The sequence below is a fragment of the Phyllostomus discolor genome, chromosome 8 (assembly GCF_004126475.2).
Source record: "Phyllostomus discolor isolate MPI-MPIP mPhyDis1 chromosome 8, mPhyDis1.pri.v3, whole genome shotgun sequence".
NCBI classification, from domain to species: domain Eukaryota; kingdom Metazoa; phylum Chordata; class Mammalia; order Chiroptera; family Phyllostomidae; genus Phyllostomus; species Phyllostomus discolor.
Genome location: NC_040910.2, coordinates 46,768,798 through 46,783,681, shown reverse-complemented (window position 1 = coordinate 46,783,681; position 14,884 = coordinate 46,768,798). Strand labels below are relative to the sequence as shown.

Here is a 14,884-nt window from a genome sequence, read left to right as displayed (position 1 = left end):
AGGCTGGAGATGGGTGGGGTGCATCCCAACAGACCCCTGCCCAGGTGTTTTTGAGGCAGCTGCTGGTAGTGGGGAGAGAAGTTGGGGTTCAGAACAAAACCTCTTCATAAGTCCAAGGCAGAGGATCCCAGTGGGGTACCCCGGAGCCTCAGGGGAACTGAAGACTGATGTGGAGGTGAGAGCAGCCTCTGGCCCCACCCATGTCACATCAAATGATTGAAAAGCAGCCACATGCCATATCAATATTTATCACTTTTCAAGGTACACGTTTTGGGAAGTTTGCTGTACTTTTTCTGTTACATTTATTTGGCTAGATGTAGCTCATAGAGTTCACAGTTGGCTATATTCTTTCTCAGCAATCAGAAATCATTTATTTATTTTAAAAGATTTTATTTATTTATTTATTTTTAGAGAGGGTAGGGAGGGAGAAAGAGAGGGACAGGAACATCAATGTGTGGTTGCATTTCACATGCCCCCTACCAGGGACTGGGCAGGCAACCCAGGTATGTACCCTGACTGGGAATCCAACCAGCAACCCTTTAGTTTGCAGGCCGGTGAAAAATTATTTATTTATTTAGTTTTAGAGAAAAAGGGAGAGAGAGAAAGAGAAGGAGAGAAGGGAATATCACTTTGTTGCTCCACATATTCACACATTCATTGGTTGATTCTTGTATATGCCCTGACTGGGGATCAAACCCACAGCTTTTGGTGCATGAGACAACACTCCAACCAACTGAGCCACCTGGTCAGGCCAGGTAAGGGTGAACATTTTTTATAAGTGAGAATAAATGATCTACAAACTGTATACAATGCAATGGTTCTGAGTGCTAAATTTCCCCACTTTGTGACATTTGCACTGTTATTCATCTGGATTCTGGTGGTTGCTGTTTGGATTTTGGAGCCTGTGTGTGTGTGTTTTCTTTCCTGCAAATGTTCTCACCAGCTGCAGGCGGGCTGTGCTGTGCTTATGGTCCCTGAGGGGTAAACAAATCAGCCCCCAGTGCACTCGGGATTTGTTGGAAGAAGACATGCAGGTGGAGGGGCTGGCCGAGTCTGAGCGGGGCTCTGCCTCTCTGTGGCAGGCGATGGGGCGTGGTGGGCAAGTGCACCAGCTCCCTCACCCCCTCGTGCGGGTGACTGAGGAGCATGTTCCAGCTGACCCCCAGAGGTCCAGCTGCCCACCGTGAGAACTTGGATATCAACACACTCTTGATCAACTTCATTCCCTTTCCAGTCGCACCTCCCCACCCCCACTCCAGCTTTTCCTGGGTCACTTCCCAAATACACTACTTGCACTTGAATCTTTGTCTCAGAGTCAGAGCATGGCGACATTCTCTCTAGGCTTCAGTTCCCTTCCCAGGCCCAAAGGGAGACTAGCTCCCCTGTTTTCACGGCTGCAGGGTGGGGCCTGTGTTTGGGGGGCTAAGTTCCTTGTCCCGCCTCCCAGGGTCCTTCACTCCTGGGGAATGGAAGGTGGAGAAGGTTATGGGAGCAAGTCCTAGCTGCCACCTGTGTCATCATACCCTGTTGTCCCTGCCCCTGGCATCTTCCAGGGTGAAGAGGTGAGTGCTGCAGCTGGGAGCCAGCCCTCAGAAGCGCCCAGGAAGAGGGGGGTTCCCAGAGATGTCCTCAGGGCAGCACTGGGGAGCTGGAGGGAGTGAGGGTGGTCCAGTCACCCCCAAGGCAGCCCCCTGAAGCAGGGTGTGGTGTTGCTGGGGAGGCGGGAAGCAGGGGGGGCTATCTTAGCCAGAGCCTCCTTGTGCCCCTTGGAAAAGCCTGGCCAGGGGGCTGATGGAGCTGAAGCTGAGCTGCAGGCGGTTACCAGTCACCCTCGCTATGCTTTCCTTTCCTTTCATCAGCTGCAGGCCTGCTGGGCTCTCCTGCAGGCCAGGCCCCAGGATACATCCCGCTGCTGGCCACCTGCAGCCGTGCCAACAGCTGCCCTGGGACCTCGCTTGCAGGGACTGGGGTGCTAGCATGGCCAGTCTGTTGGAAACAAGTAGCCTCAGGTGGGCAGGGAGGCAGGGACCCCAGGTCATTTCCCAGTTTCTCCCTCCTCCACCCTGGGTCTCTGGGCTCTCCTGCACATTCCAAAGAAAGGTCTGGCCCCTACTGGCTCTTGAGGGCTGGCCTCTAAGCCCTCTTTGTACACCTGGGGAGCGTGTACAAAGAGCTATGTATACAAAGTATACAAAGAGTATAAAGAGAGTTATGCTAGCAGTGTGAATTTCAGAGGGTGCCTTGGCCACACTGTATCCATTTGCCCTCTGGGTGGCCCAGAGACTGAGGAAGTAAGGTGAGCCACGTGGGTGGTCAGCCATGTGTGTGTGACTGTTAGGGGCTGAGTTGTGTCCCCCACCCTCAACTTCATATGTCGAAGTCCTAACCCCCCCCCCCCCAACACAGAATGTAAGTGTATCTGGAGATAGAGGTCTTTAAATAGGTGATCACATCAAAATGAGGTCTTTCCAGTGGGCCCCAGCCCCATCTGACTGGTGTCCTTACAAGCCCAGGGGAGTAGGGCTCCCTCACATGCCCACACAAATAGGAGGGAGATGTGAAGATACAGCGGGAGGACTCAGAAGGAACTTTCAGCCTCCAAAACTGAGAAAATATATGTCTGTTGTTTAAGCCCCCAGTTCTGTGGTGTTTTATTGTGGTGACCCTTGGGAAGCGGTGTGGTGGCCACGTCCCAGTGGGAGCCCTGGGCACGAAGACTCAGGTGAGCTTCCCTGGCCAGCGGCACCACACAGGTATTGTCTCACATGTTGCTGGGGGAATGAAGCACCGCCCACCCAGCTCTGCCTGGGGGGACCATTGGAAGCTTGTGCCTGGTTCCCCCTGGACCCCATCCCAGGTGTTTTCATCTTTGCTGATTTTAATGTGTTCTTTTTTTTCTGTGACAAACCGTGAGCATAACAGCTTCACTGAGTTCTGAGTCCTAGCAAATCACTGAACCTGTTGGTGGTCTTGGGGACCTCCCACTGTGCAGGTTCACAGAGAGGGTGGTGACCCCCAAGTCCCTGGCAAACATACACTTGGGAGTAGGAGCTCCCCTTCTGTGAAAATAGTTCTACTGTGAGCGCGATGTTCCTCCTGCTTCTCTCCTTGAGTTCACTAAGGCTCTTGGGTGTGCGACAGGCTTTACTGAAGGTTGGAGAGTGGAGAAAGGATTTACATCACATACCACAGCAACTTAACCTTGACACATCTGTTTCAACCCAGCCTACCTCAGTCACCTCATCCACATCCTACAGTCTTTCCATTATGCTGCTTCCCAACTCATCCAACCACCCATCGATCCATTTGTTAATTTGTTCATTTATTCATTCACTGAACACATGTATTTTGAGTGGCCGCTGTGCTAGGTGTGAGGGCACACAGCTGGGCAAGATGAACGAGAACATGGCCTCAGCCCCCAGCTCTCAGTCAAGTGGAAAAAATAGACATTCACCAGAGAGTCACACAAATGAGTATAAAACCACTGATGAGAGGAGAATGAGGGGATAGGGATTGTGTTAGGGCATGTGATGTTGCTGGGGCAGGGACACGGTGAGGAGAGGCTTCCCTGAGGAAGTGGGGTTTGCACCGAAATCTCAAAGCCAAGGTGGCATTAACTGTGGGAGGGAGTGAGGAAGGGGGTCAGTGTATGCAAAGGTCCTGTGGCACCACCTTCAGAAGATCTATTTCTACAGTATTTTTTACTTTCTTAAAAAAAGCTGCATGTCATATTTTATCACTACATTTTGGGAGAGAAAAACACATAGAAGGTAGATATTAGCTGCAAATATTTCTGAATCTTTTTGATGACATCAATCCATTTTCTCAATGGAAGAGTAAAAGAAAAGGACTATATTTATTACATGTAAAATGGTATAAAGTTCAAGATCCAGTGTCTGTAAAGTTTCATGGGTGCTCAGCCATGCCTGTTCCTTGGTGTATTGTTTATGGTGGCTTCTCCATGGACTGCAGAGCTGAGTTACTGTGGTAGAAACGGTATGACTCATAAAGCTGACGATAGCTATCCTCTGGCCCTCTACGGAAAAGGTTTTCTGACCCCTAACCCATGGTATGGCTCACTAGCCAGTTGGTTCTGTTGCACAGGCCCTCCCCATGTCCCTGCTTTACCCTTATCGTTGCCGCCTCTACCCTGTGGACCAATCGGGTGGTGAGGGCTGACGCCCCTCTGCAGCCCCCTGCCCTGTCCACTTCCCTCTCACTGTTGCTTGTTTCTCTGGACGACCCAGGCTTCCCCCCACCATGGGAGCTCCGCGCATGCTGTTCCCTCTCAGGGGCGGATTACACCTGGGGTGTAATCACCTGAGGTGGAACTGGGCCAGTTCACAGCTAGGATAAAAGTTTCTGAAAAGAGCTTTAGATCCGTTTTGGTACAATAAAATGGCACTATCGCCACCTGGTGGTCATTTCCTCAAACTGTAGCCGTAATTCTTGAGCGCTTGGCATGGACTGGCACCGTTCTCTCCAGGAACATGGCAAGACCAGGAAAAATCCTCTCAGATATATATTTTTTCAAATCTCTGAACTGATGGCCTCTTTGGGTCCCGAATCTCTGCACCTCCTCCTCACTCCTCATCTATCCCTGTGATCCTCCAACTTGAAGGCTCTTGTAGCTCCCCTGGGGTTGTTGGTAAAAGCACCGCGCGGTGAGTGTCTGTGAGAGCCTCTGAGCCTTCATTTTTAGCGAACTCCCCTTGACGTCGATGCTTCTGGTTCACGACCTACATGAGTATCAGGCTTTACTTTTTCTATAGCAAATGTGTCAACCAACTCAGGCAAGGGCCAGACAGTAAATATTTTAGACTTTGCTGGCTGTAGGGTCTCTGCAGAGACTGTTTGACGCGGCCTGTGGCCTGAGAGCAGTTGGCCCCAGATGACATGTCAACAAATGAGCTTGGCCGTGTTCCCACAAAACTTTATTTACGAGTGCTAAAACTAGAATTTTGTATACTAGTAATCTGTCACAGGATTACTAGTATATAGTAGTTCATTTAATTTTTTAAAATTAAAAAGATATACTAGTATATACTAATTCTTTAAGAAGAACTAGTATATAGTTCTTCTTTTAATTTTTCCTAACCATTTAAAAATATAAAAACCATTCTCAGCTCGCAGGCTGTTCCAAAACAGGCTGCAAATGGGATCTGGCTCACCGGCCCTCAGTTCGCAGGCCCCTGGTCTGGCCACCGAATTCCAGCAATGTCATGTGCCACGAAGACCTGGGACTCCGCGGTGGGTTCTCTGGGCCAACCCTGGACACCACTTAGCAGCAGCTTCCCCTTTCAGGCCCCAGTTTTGTCATCTGTAAAGCAAGCAGTTAGATCACCTGCCCTGTGGTGCTGCTGCAGATTTAATGAGACAATGTACCTACAAGGCTCCTCCCTGTGCCGGTGTGTTACTGTCACCACACTGAGAGCCAGAAAACAAGCCGGTGCGTTCAAATCCTTCACCTTTCTGTCCAGTTGAAGCCCAGACTCCCTGAACCAGCAAATTCGGTAAGTCATGAACTTCAGAGGATGTATCTGAGCATGGATTTTGCATGATGCCGGCCCTTCCTAAACTAACTGTGTGCATCGACTAGGGCTGAATAACAAAGTACCACTAGCTGGGTGACTTACACAACAGAAATGTATTCTCTCGCAGTCTGGAGGGCTGGAGTCTGAGATCAGAGTGGTTGGCAGGGTTGGCTCTTTCTCGGGGCTCTGAGGGAGGGTCTGCTCCGAGCCTCTCCCCTGGCCTCTGCTGGTCTGCCGCCAACTGTTGCAGCTTGACCTCAATCTCCGCCTTCATTGCCACTCGGTGTTCTCGCTCTGTGTGTGTGTCCGAATTCTCCCTTCTTATGAGCACACCAGTCATACTGGCTCAGGGCCCGTGACCACACCCTGAGGTCCTGGGGGTTAGGCTTTTTTGACATATCTTTTTTGGAGGACACAACTCACAACAAACTCTCCGAGTGTTCTAGGTCGCCCCATCTACTTGCTGCTCATGCCTGTGGAATAATATTGGTTTGGAGTCAGGTGATTTACATCACAGGAAACACATGGGCTCTGGAGCTAGTCCACACCTGTGTCCTCAAACTGTGGCCTATGGACTCCCCACATGAGTTACCTGGAGAGCTTATGAAGATGCTGGCGTCCAGTGCCAGCCCATGGAGTCACGCTCCCCGTGAGTGTCAGGGTCTGCTATGATCCAAAGAAGGGGAAGGGGAAGGGGAAGTGCACAGAAGGCCTGTTGATGACAACGATCCCCACCCAAAGTCATGGCCAAGAGGCTGCCAGTGACACCTGGTGGCTGCTGAAGACAATCGAAAGAGAACTAATCTCATCAGATACTGTCAAATTCCTTCCTCAAGTCACTAAGGAAGCAAGGCTTTGCAGCTAATACACTTGATCTTTATCAACATGGACCTGAGAGTAGCTGAACTTTTGTTTGACTAGTATAAGCCACACAGCAATCCTGTAAATCTGGTACCCCAGAGAGGGCTAACTGGAATCTTCCCTGCTGCTCTGATCTTCACAGGCAAGACAAATCAAGGGAAATATGTGCCTCTCCCTTTGGGTTCCCGTAGCTCTTCATTCATCTCTTTGTGACATATCTGTCAGGTTGTAATGACTTATTTACATGGCTCTATCCCCCATCGGACTCTGAACACCTTGAGGTCAGGGACGGTATGCATCTCGTTCTCCCTGGCACCCAACTGGGCTGCTGGAACACAGCAGGTGCTCAGTCCCTGCTCTGCCCTAGGGCTGAGAGGCGGTGGGTCTGCCGAGGAGCTTCCTCAGGGCTGCCTTCATGTCCTTGTTCCTTAGGCTGTAGATAAAGGGGTTCAGCATGGGGATGACCACCCCGCACATCAGGGCAGCCGCCTTGTCCTTCTGGGAGGAGGCGAGAGAGGCGGGCTGCAAGTACACGGCGAAGATGGTGCCATAGAAGAGTGACACCACAGTGAGGTGCGAGCCACAAGTGCAGAAGGCTTTCCACTTGCCCTGAGCAGAAGGGATCTTGAACACTGCCTGGGAAATGCAGGTGTAAGAGAGGAGGATGCAGGAGAGTGGGCTGATGCCCATGAGGAAGCCGAAAACAAAGATCACCAGTTCGTTGGTGCGAGTGTCCGAGCAGGAGAGCTTCAGCAGGGGCATGAGGTCGCAGAAGAAGTGGGGGATTTCGGAGCCTGTGCAGAAGGTCAGTTGAGCCATGAGGCAGGTGTGTACAAGTGACTGGAGATTGGTGATCAGCCACGGCCCACCCACCAGCAGCCCACAGACACGGGGGCTCATGATGACGGAGTATCGCAGAGGATAGACGATGGCCACAAATCAGTCAATGGCCATCACGGCCAGGGGGAAGCTGTCCATGGTCCCAAACAGGTGGAAGGCATACATCTGGGCGAGGCAGCCGGCAAAAGGGATGGCTCGGCTCTGGGACCAGAGGTTTGCCAGCATCTTGGGGACGGTGGTGGATGAGAAAAAGGCATCGATGAGGGACAGGTTGGAGAGGAAGAAGTACATGGGCGTGTGGAGGCAGGAGTCTGAGACGATGGCCAGGATGATGAGCAGGTTTCCCAACACAGTGATCAGGTACATGCAGAGGAACAGCCCAAAGAGGAGGGTGTGATTCTCTGGGTTTTCTGACAGTCCCAGGAGGAGGAATTCAGAGACAGCGGTTTGGTTTTCTGCTTCCATGAGCAGCCTGCGTCCACTGTGAAAAACAAGAAGGGGTTGAGGGAGGGGGGAAAGGGAAGCGATATGAGGCCGAGAGTCCCGGTTCTGCACAGAGGTCCGTAGGACTCCGTGAAAGTCCATGGAGTCCTTCCAGCAAATCTCTCTGTGTTTTGTCACTGTCAGTGGATCTCTGCTTCCCTGAACAAAGCCCTGCGTGCCTGAGAGTCTGTATCTCAGAGGCTTAGCTTAGTTGTTCGGAGACAACTTGCATATTGCTCATAAACACCTCTATGCCTCTTCAGTGGAGCAAAGATTTGCAAAAACCAAATAAAGTAGAACCAAACCAAAACTGAAACCCAACACAGTTTAAAAGGAAACCCTGACTGTATTTCTTCCTTTTCTGCCTTTCCCCTTATCTTTTTCTGTCTTCTCTCCTCCTTCCCTTTCACCTTTCCATCAACAAGATGTAATTTTAGCATCAAATTTGGGTAGCGATTAGGGATATATAGACCAATAACACTCCTTCTCTGATTCTGAAGGACCCCCCAGATTAGGGGACCCCCCCACATGTTCACGACAGCAGACCCCTCGCATTTGTGGTGATGAGGACCAGTGCTGAAAAACCCTGCAGTAGTGGGAAGGTAGGTGTGCAGAAACATACCTTGTACATTTTTTACTTTATTTTTATTGTTGACACTATTACAAATGGCCCCTTTCCCCCACTGCCCCGCCCTGCCCACCACACTTGTCTGTGTCTATATGTATTTTTTGGCTAATCATTCACCCTTTTTCATCCAGTCCCCACTCCTCACCTCCCCTCTGACAGCTGTCAGTCTGTTCCATGTGTCCACACCTCTGCTTCTGTTCTGTTCATCAGTTTATTTTATCAGATTCCATGTTATAGTGAGGTCATACGGTGTCTGTCTTTCTCTGACTGGCATGCCTTTTAGATTCTAGCTGAAGTCACATGTAAGTTTATTCACCAGGTTTTGACGAGGACCACAACTTTTTTTCTGAGTAGTGTCGATGTAAGAAACATCTAAACCTGCAGAGAATTTTTATGAGTTTATCTGAGCCACACTGATGACAATTGCCAGGAGGCAAAATCTCAATGGATTGAGACAATGCTCTGGAGAATGGAGATTTTGCAGCTTATTTTATGCCTTAAGATCAAAGCAGGAGACGTAAGGAGGGTTCCATGAAATCCACCGGTGGTAGGTGAAGGGGGTGAGAGGAAGCCAAGCAGGGAAGTCTCTGCAGTTGGATAGACAGGAAAATGAAGAGACACACTTTTTCCCATGGTGGGAACAGGATGATTACCATGCGCAGCACATGGAGATGGTGTTTGGGGAACAAGGTGACTGAGGGCTCAGTGGCCTCCTGCTCTGGCGTGGGTGGTTGTGCCGAGTCTGGGAAGGGGGATTACTCAGACATTCGAAAGGCAGGTTATCTTAGATGCGAAAGATGATAGACACGCTTAGTTAAGGTAAACATGGACCTTTGTCAAGGCAGCTTCAGGCCTAGGACACAACTGCCCTCCATGACTTGCTTGCAGTTAGAAGTTTTTGTGTGCAGACTGTCCCCTGTGACCACCTGCAGTCTGGGAGTTGGTCAGGTTTAGTCTGGGCCCCGTTGTTGTGTTCGCACCAGGAATGTGCTGATGGCGGGGCCCGTCTTGACTTTCTTGCCTAAGCGAAGCGCACAGGCTGCTGGCTGTGCTCGTTTGTCTCATTCGTGTGGAACAAGAAAGGAGGGGTCCTCACAGAGCACTCAGCACGCAGGATCCTTCAGGTTTTTACAATTTTACACCTGAATTGTTTTTATGTCTAACTGGACAGCAACTGTTTAAGTGATGCCTTTTTATTAAGTGTTTCTAAAGCATTCAACTTGGATTTCATAAAACCACAGTTCCCTCTCTCTTCTTCCCTCTCTCCCTCCTTTTCTCCTTTATTTTTTCTTGTATTTCCTTCATTCAGATAACATTTAATTAAACAATGCCATTGCAGCCCTGGCCCGGTGACTCAGTTGGCTGGAGTGTTGTCCAGTGCACCACAAGGTTGTGGGTTGAATCCCCGTTGGGGCACATATGAGAGGCAACCAATTGATGTTTCTCTCTCCCTCTCATTTTCTCTCCCTTCCTTTCTCTCTCTCAAATCAATAAACATATCCTTGGGTGAGGATTTTTAAAAACGATGTGATGGTAACAGCAACTACAACCAGCATGATCAGGCTGGGGGGCACCCAACACGATTCAGCTCAGCGGTCGAGAACAGAAATGCTGCAGTGACTTCCTTCGCACGCGGCTCTCTGGCCGTGAGCATTCTGCGGCAGCGTCAGTGCATTTGTAGGGGGAAGAGAAGCCATGGATGAGCCCAGTAAGCTAGTTCACTGCAAGATTTAAAGTGGGCTTTTGTAGTAAAAAATAACACAGGAGCTTTAAAGCCAATGGGGTTTTGGACATGTGTCTGCTGTCAGCGGTAGCTCTGCAGGACAGGAGCGTTTGCATCTGCTCACGTGCCAGACAGACTGTCACCATCAACTGCATCAGCCTTGTACCCTCAGTAAAATGTACCTTGTTACGTCATGTTGAACAGCCATTGAAAACGTTTGTTCAAGATGAAAACTCACATACAGCCTGGGCTGTTCAAAACTAATCTGTTTTCATAAGAATTGACAAAGGTGTGATCAAATGTCTAGTTCATAGAAAGCAAGTTTGCCCTGTTCCTATTCCTGTAGATGATTTGATGACAGGAAAAGAGAGTTTATAAAATAACCTTCTGGGCCCTGGCTGGTGTGGCTCAGTGGATTGAGTGCCGGCCTGTGAACCAAAGGGTTGCCAGTTCAATTCCCAGTCAGGGCACATGCCTGGGTTGCAGGCCAGGTCCCCAGTAGGGGGTGTACAAGAGGCAACCATATATCAATATTTCTCTCCCACCCTATTCCTCTCTCTAAAAATAAATAAAAATCTTTAAAAAATAAAATAACATTCTGATATAAACGAATATGAAAATAGCAACTAAAGCAATGAATACTGGAGAGCAAGACTTAATGAAATGCAAATACATAGGCATGCTCTTATAATATTCTCATTTGCCCATTTTAAGTTACTATGACCCTGGTTGTATTTCCCCACCAATTTAGAGAAGAATTTGGAGATCATCGGAGGCCATTTTAATCAAATGTCAGAGGCGACTTTTGAGCTCTCTGCTTTCACTTCAGCAGTTTGGGGTTTAGAAGCAGCTTTGTGTCAAAAGCCCAGAGAAAGCAGATCTTTACTTCATCCACACAAGACCAGTGAAGCCTGGTTGCCTTTGAATTTCTAAGTCTCCATTTCTACGTGTGCTTATCCGTCCTTTCAGTTAAATGAACAGTTAAGGAGACTGAGTTAGTGGAGGCACCATCCATGTCTCTTATGATACGCTGATGATCTAGAAAAAACAACCCAGCAGGGCGCGGCTCACCAAGCTCTAGCAAAACCCCAATGTTGTCTCTTTCCAGCAAAGAGAGACCTTTCCTTTGCTTAGCTCATTTCTTACCTGGTTAGGCCCCGTGTCTTAAAACCAATCCTGATAGGAACACTTCAGAGGATTTCAGTGGAAATGTCTGTGATACGTTGAGCCTTAGAGAGGAAGCGGGAAAGAGAGAGAGAGAGAGAGAGAGAGAGAGAGAGAGAGAGAGAGAGAGAGAGAGAGAGAGAGAGAGAGAGAGAGAGGGAGAGGGAGAGAATATGAGAGAAATCTGTACTCATTGCCTCCCGTACATTCCCCAACTGAGGATGGAATCTATAACCTAGGTATGTGCCCTGACTGGGAATCAAACCAGCAACCTTTTGGTGTACGGGATGATGCTCCTACCAACTGAGCCACCTGGCCAGGGCTGTTGAGCCTTTTAAAGAGACACAGTTCCTCATGTGTAGGTCTCACAACCATTCTGAGAGGGAGATGGTGTTGGCCTCCACTGGCAATGAGAAGGAGGGCTGAAAGGGCTGCCAGGCACTCGGCTTGCAAGTGCTTGAGCTCTCATTTGAACTGAGATTTATTTTCACTCTCTCATACTCCACTGCCTTTCTGAGTGCAGCCACTCACACCCCTTTATGAGCAGAGCCATTTAGGAGCTAAATGCTCTGCTAGCTCAACATGTGCTAGGGAAAAGCAATGTGATTATAAGCATTTAACATTCTTATTTCTGTACCTTACAAGGAGCATTGCTCTCCAGAGAGATTTAAGGTTTGCTGAAGTAGAATCAGGCTGTAAATGGGAGAGCATAGTATATAGATAGGTCTGTATAAAAAAAGGTGACCTAGCTCTGGCTGGGGTGGCTTTGTGGGTTGGAGTGTCGCCCTGTAAAACCAGAGGTCTTGAGTTTGATTCCTGGTCAGGGCACATGCCTGGGTTGTAGGTCCTGTCTGTGGTCAGGTGTGTGTACAGGAGGCAACCCTTCGATGTTTCTCTCTCTCACACTGATGTTTCTCTCCCTCTCTCTCTCCCTCCCTTCCCCCCTCTCTAAAATCAATAGGTATGTTCTCTGGCAAGGATTAAAAAAAGGTTCTCTAGGTGACCCTAAGGTGTTGGGAGGATAAGGGAGGGAGGCAGCTGTCTGAGCGAGTCAGACCCTCAGAGGTGAAAGAAGAGCCCCGGTGGGGGCTTCCAGGAAGGTGAGCAGCACAACCTCCTTGGCAACCGCAAGAGACTACCAGCAAAGCTTTACACTATTTTTCAAGAATTTTTGGAGTTGGGTTGGAGGTTTTTGTCAGGTGATGCTGAGGTTTCTCTGCGCTGCCTGTGCTGCTGCGAACAGTCTTCGGTTGTGGATGCGCAGTCCGTGGCTGCGCAGAGCAGTGGTCGTCAGCCTTGAGCACGCGCCTAAGTCACAGGTGGCTGGACCCCCACCTCAGTGTGTCTGGGGAGGGGCCTGAGAATCAGCACTTCTGGGAAGCTGCTGGGTTGCTGATGCTGGCTGGGGCCACCTTGGGAGAACCGTCGCACTGGAGGAAGCGGGTTGGATGCTCAGCGTCTCCTCCATTTGTGCGGGTGTCCCCCAGCCACAGACACAAGGCCTCCCACAGAAGGCCTGCCCTCTGTGCCTTTGCCCACTCAGCTGGGGTAGGATTGACCTCTGTCGCTTCTCTCCAGCTCTCAGGTCATCCAGGAAGGAAAAGGAGTCCTCTTCCCCATCCCGCCCGGCTCCCTCCCCTGCTCCCTCCCTCCTAGACTTACCAAGATGGTGCCATCCACAGGATGATCTTGGTGAGCCTCCTCCACAGGCTGCCGGAGGACCCCCCAGGTCAGCCCCAAGCCCACTCAGCTCTGATGGCTGGGGCAAATCCGATGTCTATGAGGGAAAATCAGGTGTCCCCGCTACCCCAGCCTGGGGCAGGTGAGTGGGGGTCAGAGATGCAGCCAGATATTTACTGTCTGGGGTCTCTTGGGATCTCTAATCCCATGGCTCCTTGTTAAGAAGGGGATGTTAATTATTTTGTTTCTCCTCCTGTGTTCTCCAGCGTATGTGCGCTTTGCGATGATGGAGTGGATGAGGAGATGGAGACACCACTAGGGGCTCACTCCCGTGAGGACACCACCTGCTGTTCCGTCCTAGCTCAGACTGAGATGATGGCCTGGCTGATTGATCCCAGGCAGGGTGATGTGGAGGCCCAATGGCATTCGGATGCCTGAATTGGGGACATTCTTTTATTTGTTCCATCATAATGGAAAATCCATGAGGAATGGGAATTGATACTGTTGGGTTCACTGAGGAAGTCTCCTGGAAAGTGATAAATGATCAATAAGTGCATGTCGAATGAATGAATTTATCAAGCACTTCTTGGTCATCTGCCCTAGGTCAGGCACTATGCATGGAGTTTTTTTCCTCCCAGATTGATTGAGGTATATTTGACAAAAACTGTAGGCATTTGGGGTGTACAGTTGATTTGGTCACTGGCAAGCAGTGTCCACGACATTGTGGATGAGACATGAGACAAATTCACACGAGACAAAATCCTGAGGAGGAAAAGGGACAGCACGGCCACTCTCTCAAGAGGAGAGTGCCCCAAAACTTGCCTTGACAAGATTTTATTGCTTTTCTGGGCACATTACATTGAGGAGGGTTCTCATTTACTATGCACAGGTTCCCTTTAGGTGGTTACCTTTTACAGAAAACAAATGAAAGAATGATGTTAATTACTTCAAAGAGAAGGATGTTGTAGACCAAGGGCAAAGTGGTTGAACTGGTTACATTCCATGCTAGGGAGGTTTAGTACAGACTTTAGGAAGTTACAGTAAGCATTTGCTGTCTCAATTCAGGGTGAAGGAGATTTAGCAAAAGCAGGTCTCATGGAAGTCTGGGTACAATACAGACCTGATTCCCCATGGGAGAACCTATCCGTGGGTGTGGGTCCTGTGCATCGGACCTCACTTTCCACTGGCCTTCCGAGTGGGAGCTGGGCCCATGCCACACAGAACAGTCTTCTATATACAATGTGATGTTTTGATATATGTATACATTATGAAATGATTATTGCAATCAAGCTAATTAACATAACTTTCGTACCTCATATAGTTAGTTACCTTCTTAAATGGTGAGAACACTTGAGCTCTACTCTTAGCAAATTTTAAATATACAATACATTATTTTTTATTTTATTAAAAATTAAATTTATTGCAGTGACATTGGTTAATAAGATCATATGAGTTTCAAGTGTACATTTCTGTGATACAAAATCTGCATATTTCATTGTGTGCCCACTGCCCAAAGTCAAATCATCTTCTGTCCCCATATATTTGTCCGGCACTGGGGTTTTGAACCATGTCCTCAATAAAATTGCCTTCCTGTCAGCCACACAAAAGGGCTCAGTCTTTTAGCAATCCATTGTAATCCTACCAAACCCACTGTGGGTGGGAATGAGAGACTCTTTCTTCTACTTTGCCCACATGTTTTGATGGACTTTGTTCTTTGCTGTTGGGGTCCCATGTTGTGATTTTCCTTTCTGTCTCCCAAGAAAGCCTCTGTATCTTCTAGAATTCATCTATGTTTACCTTCTCCTCTATCAACTTTTTTTTTCATTTTCACCAATAATTTTATTGATTTGGATATTTTGAGTATGTCAGCTATCTCCTGCGTGACATAATGCTAATTGTTCTCAATTAATGTCTGGATTTTTATAAATATATTTTATTGATTATGCTATTACAGTTGTCCCCTTTCCCCTC

General features: G+C 48.8%; 1 protein-coding gene across 1 annotated transcript; it reads right to left on the bottom strand.

Moving 5' to 3' along the window:
- Positions 1-5,249: 5,249 nt before the first annotated feature.
- LOC114503717 (olfactory receptor 1I1) lies at positions 5,250-7,710 on the bottom strand. Its single transcript, XM_028521353.2, is given in 1 exon segment — positions 5,250-7,710. A coding segment is annotated over 1 exon segment (942 nt). The 5' UTR covers positions 7,701-7,710; the 3' UTR covers positions 5,250-6,758.
- Between the last annotated feature and the right edge of the window lie 7,174 nt (positions 7,711-14,884).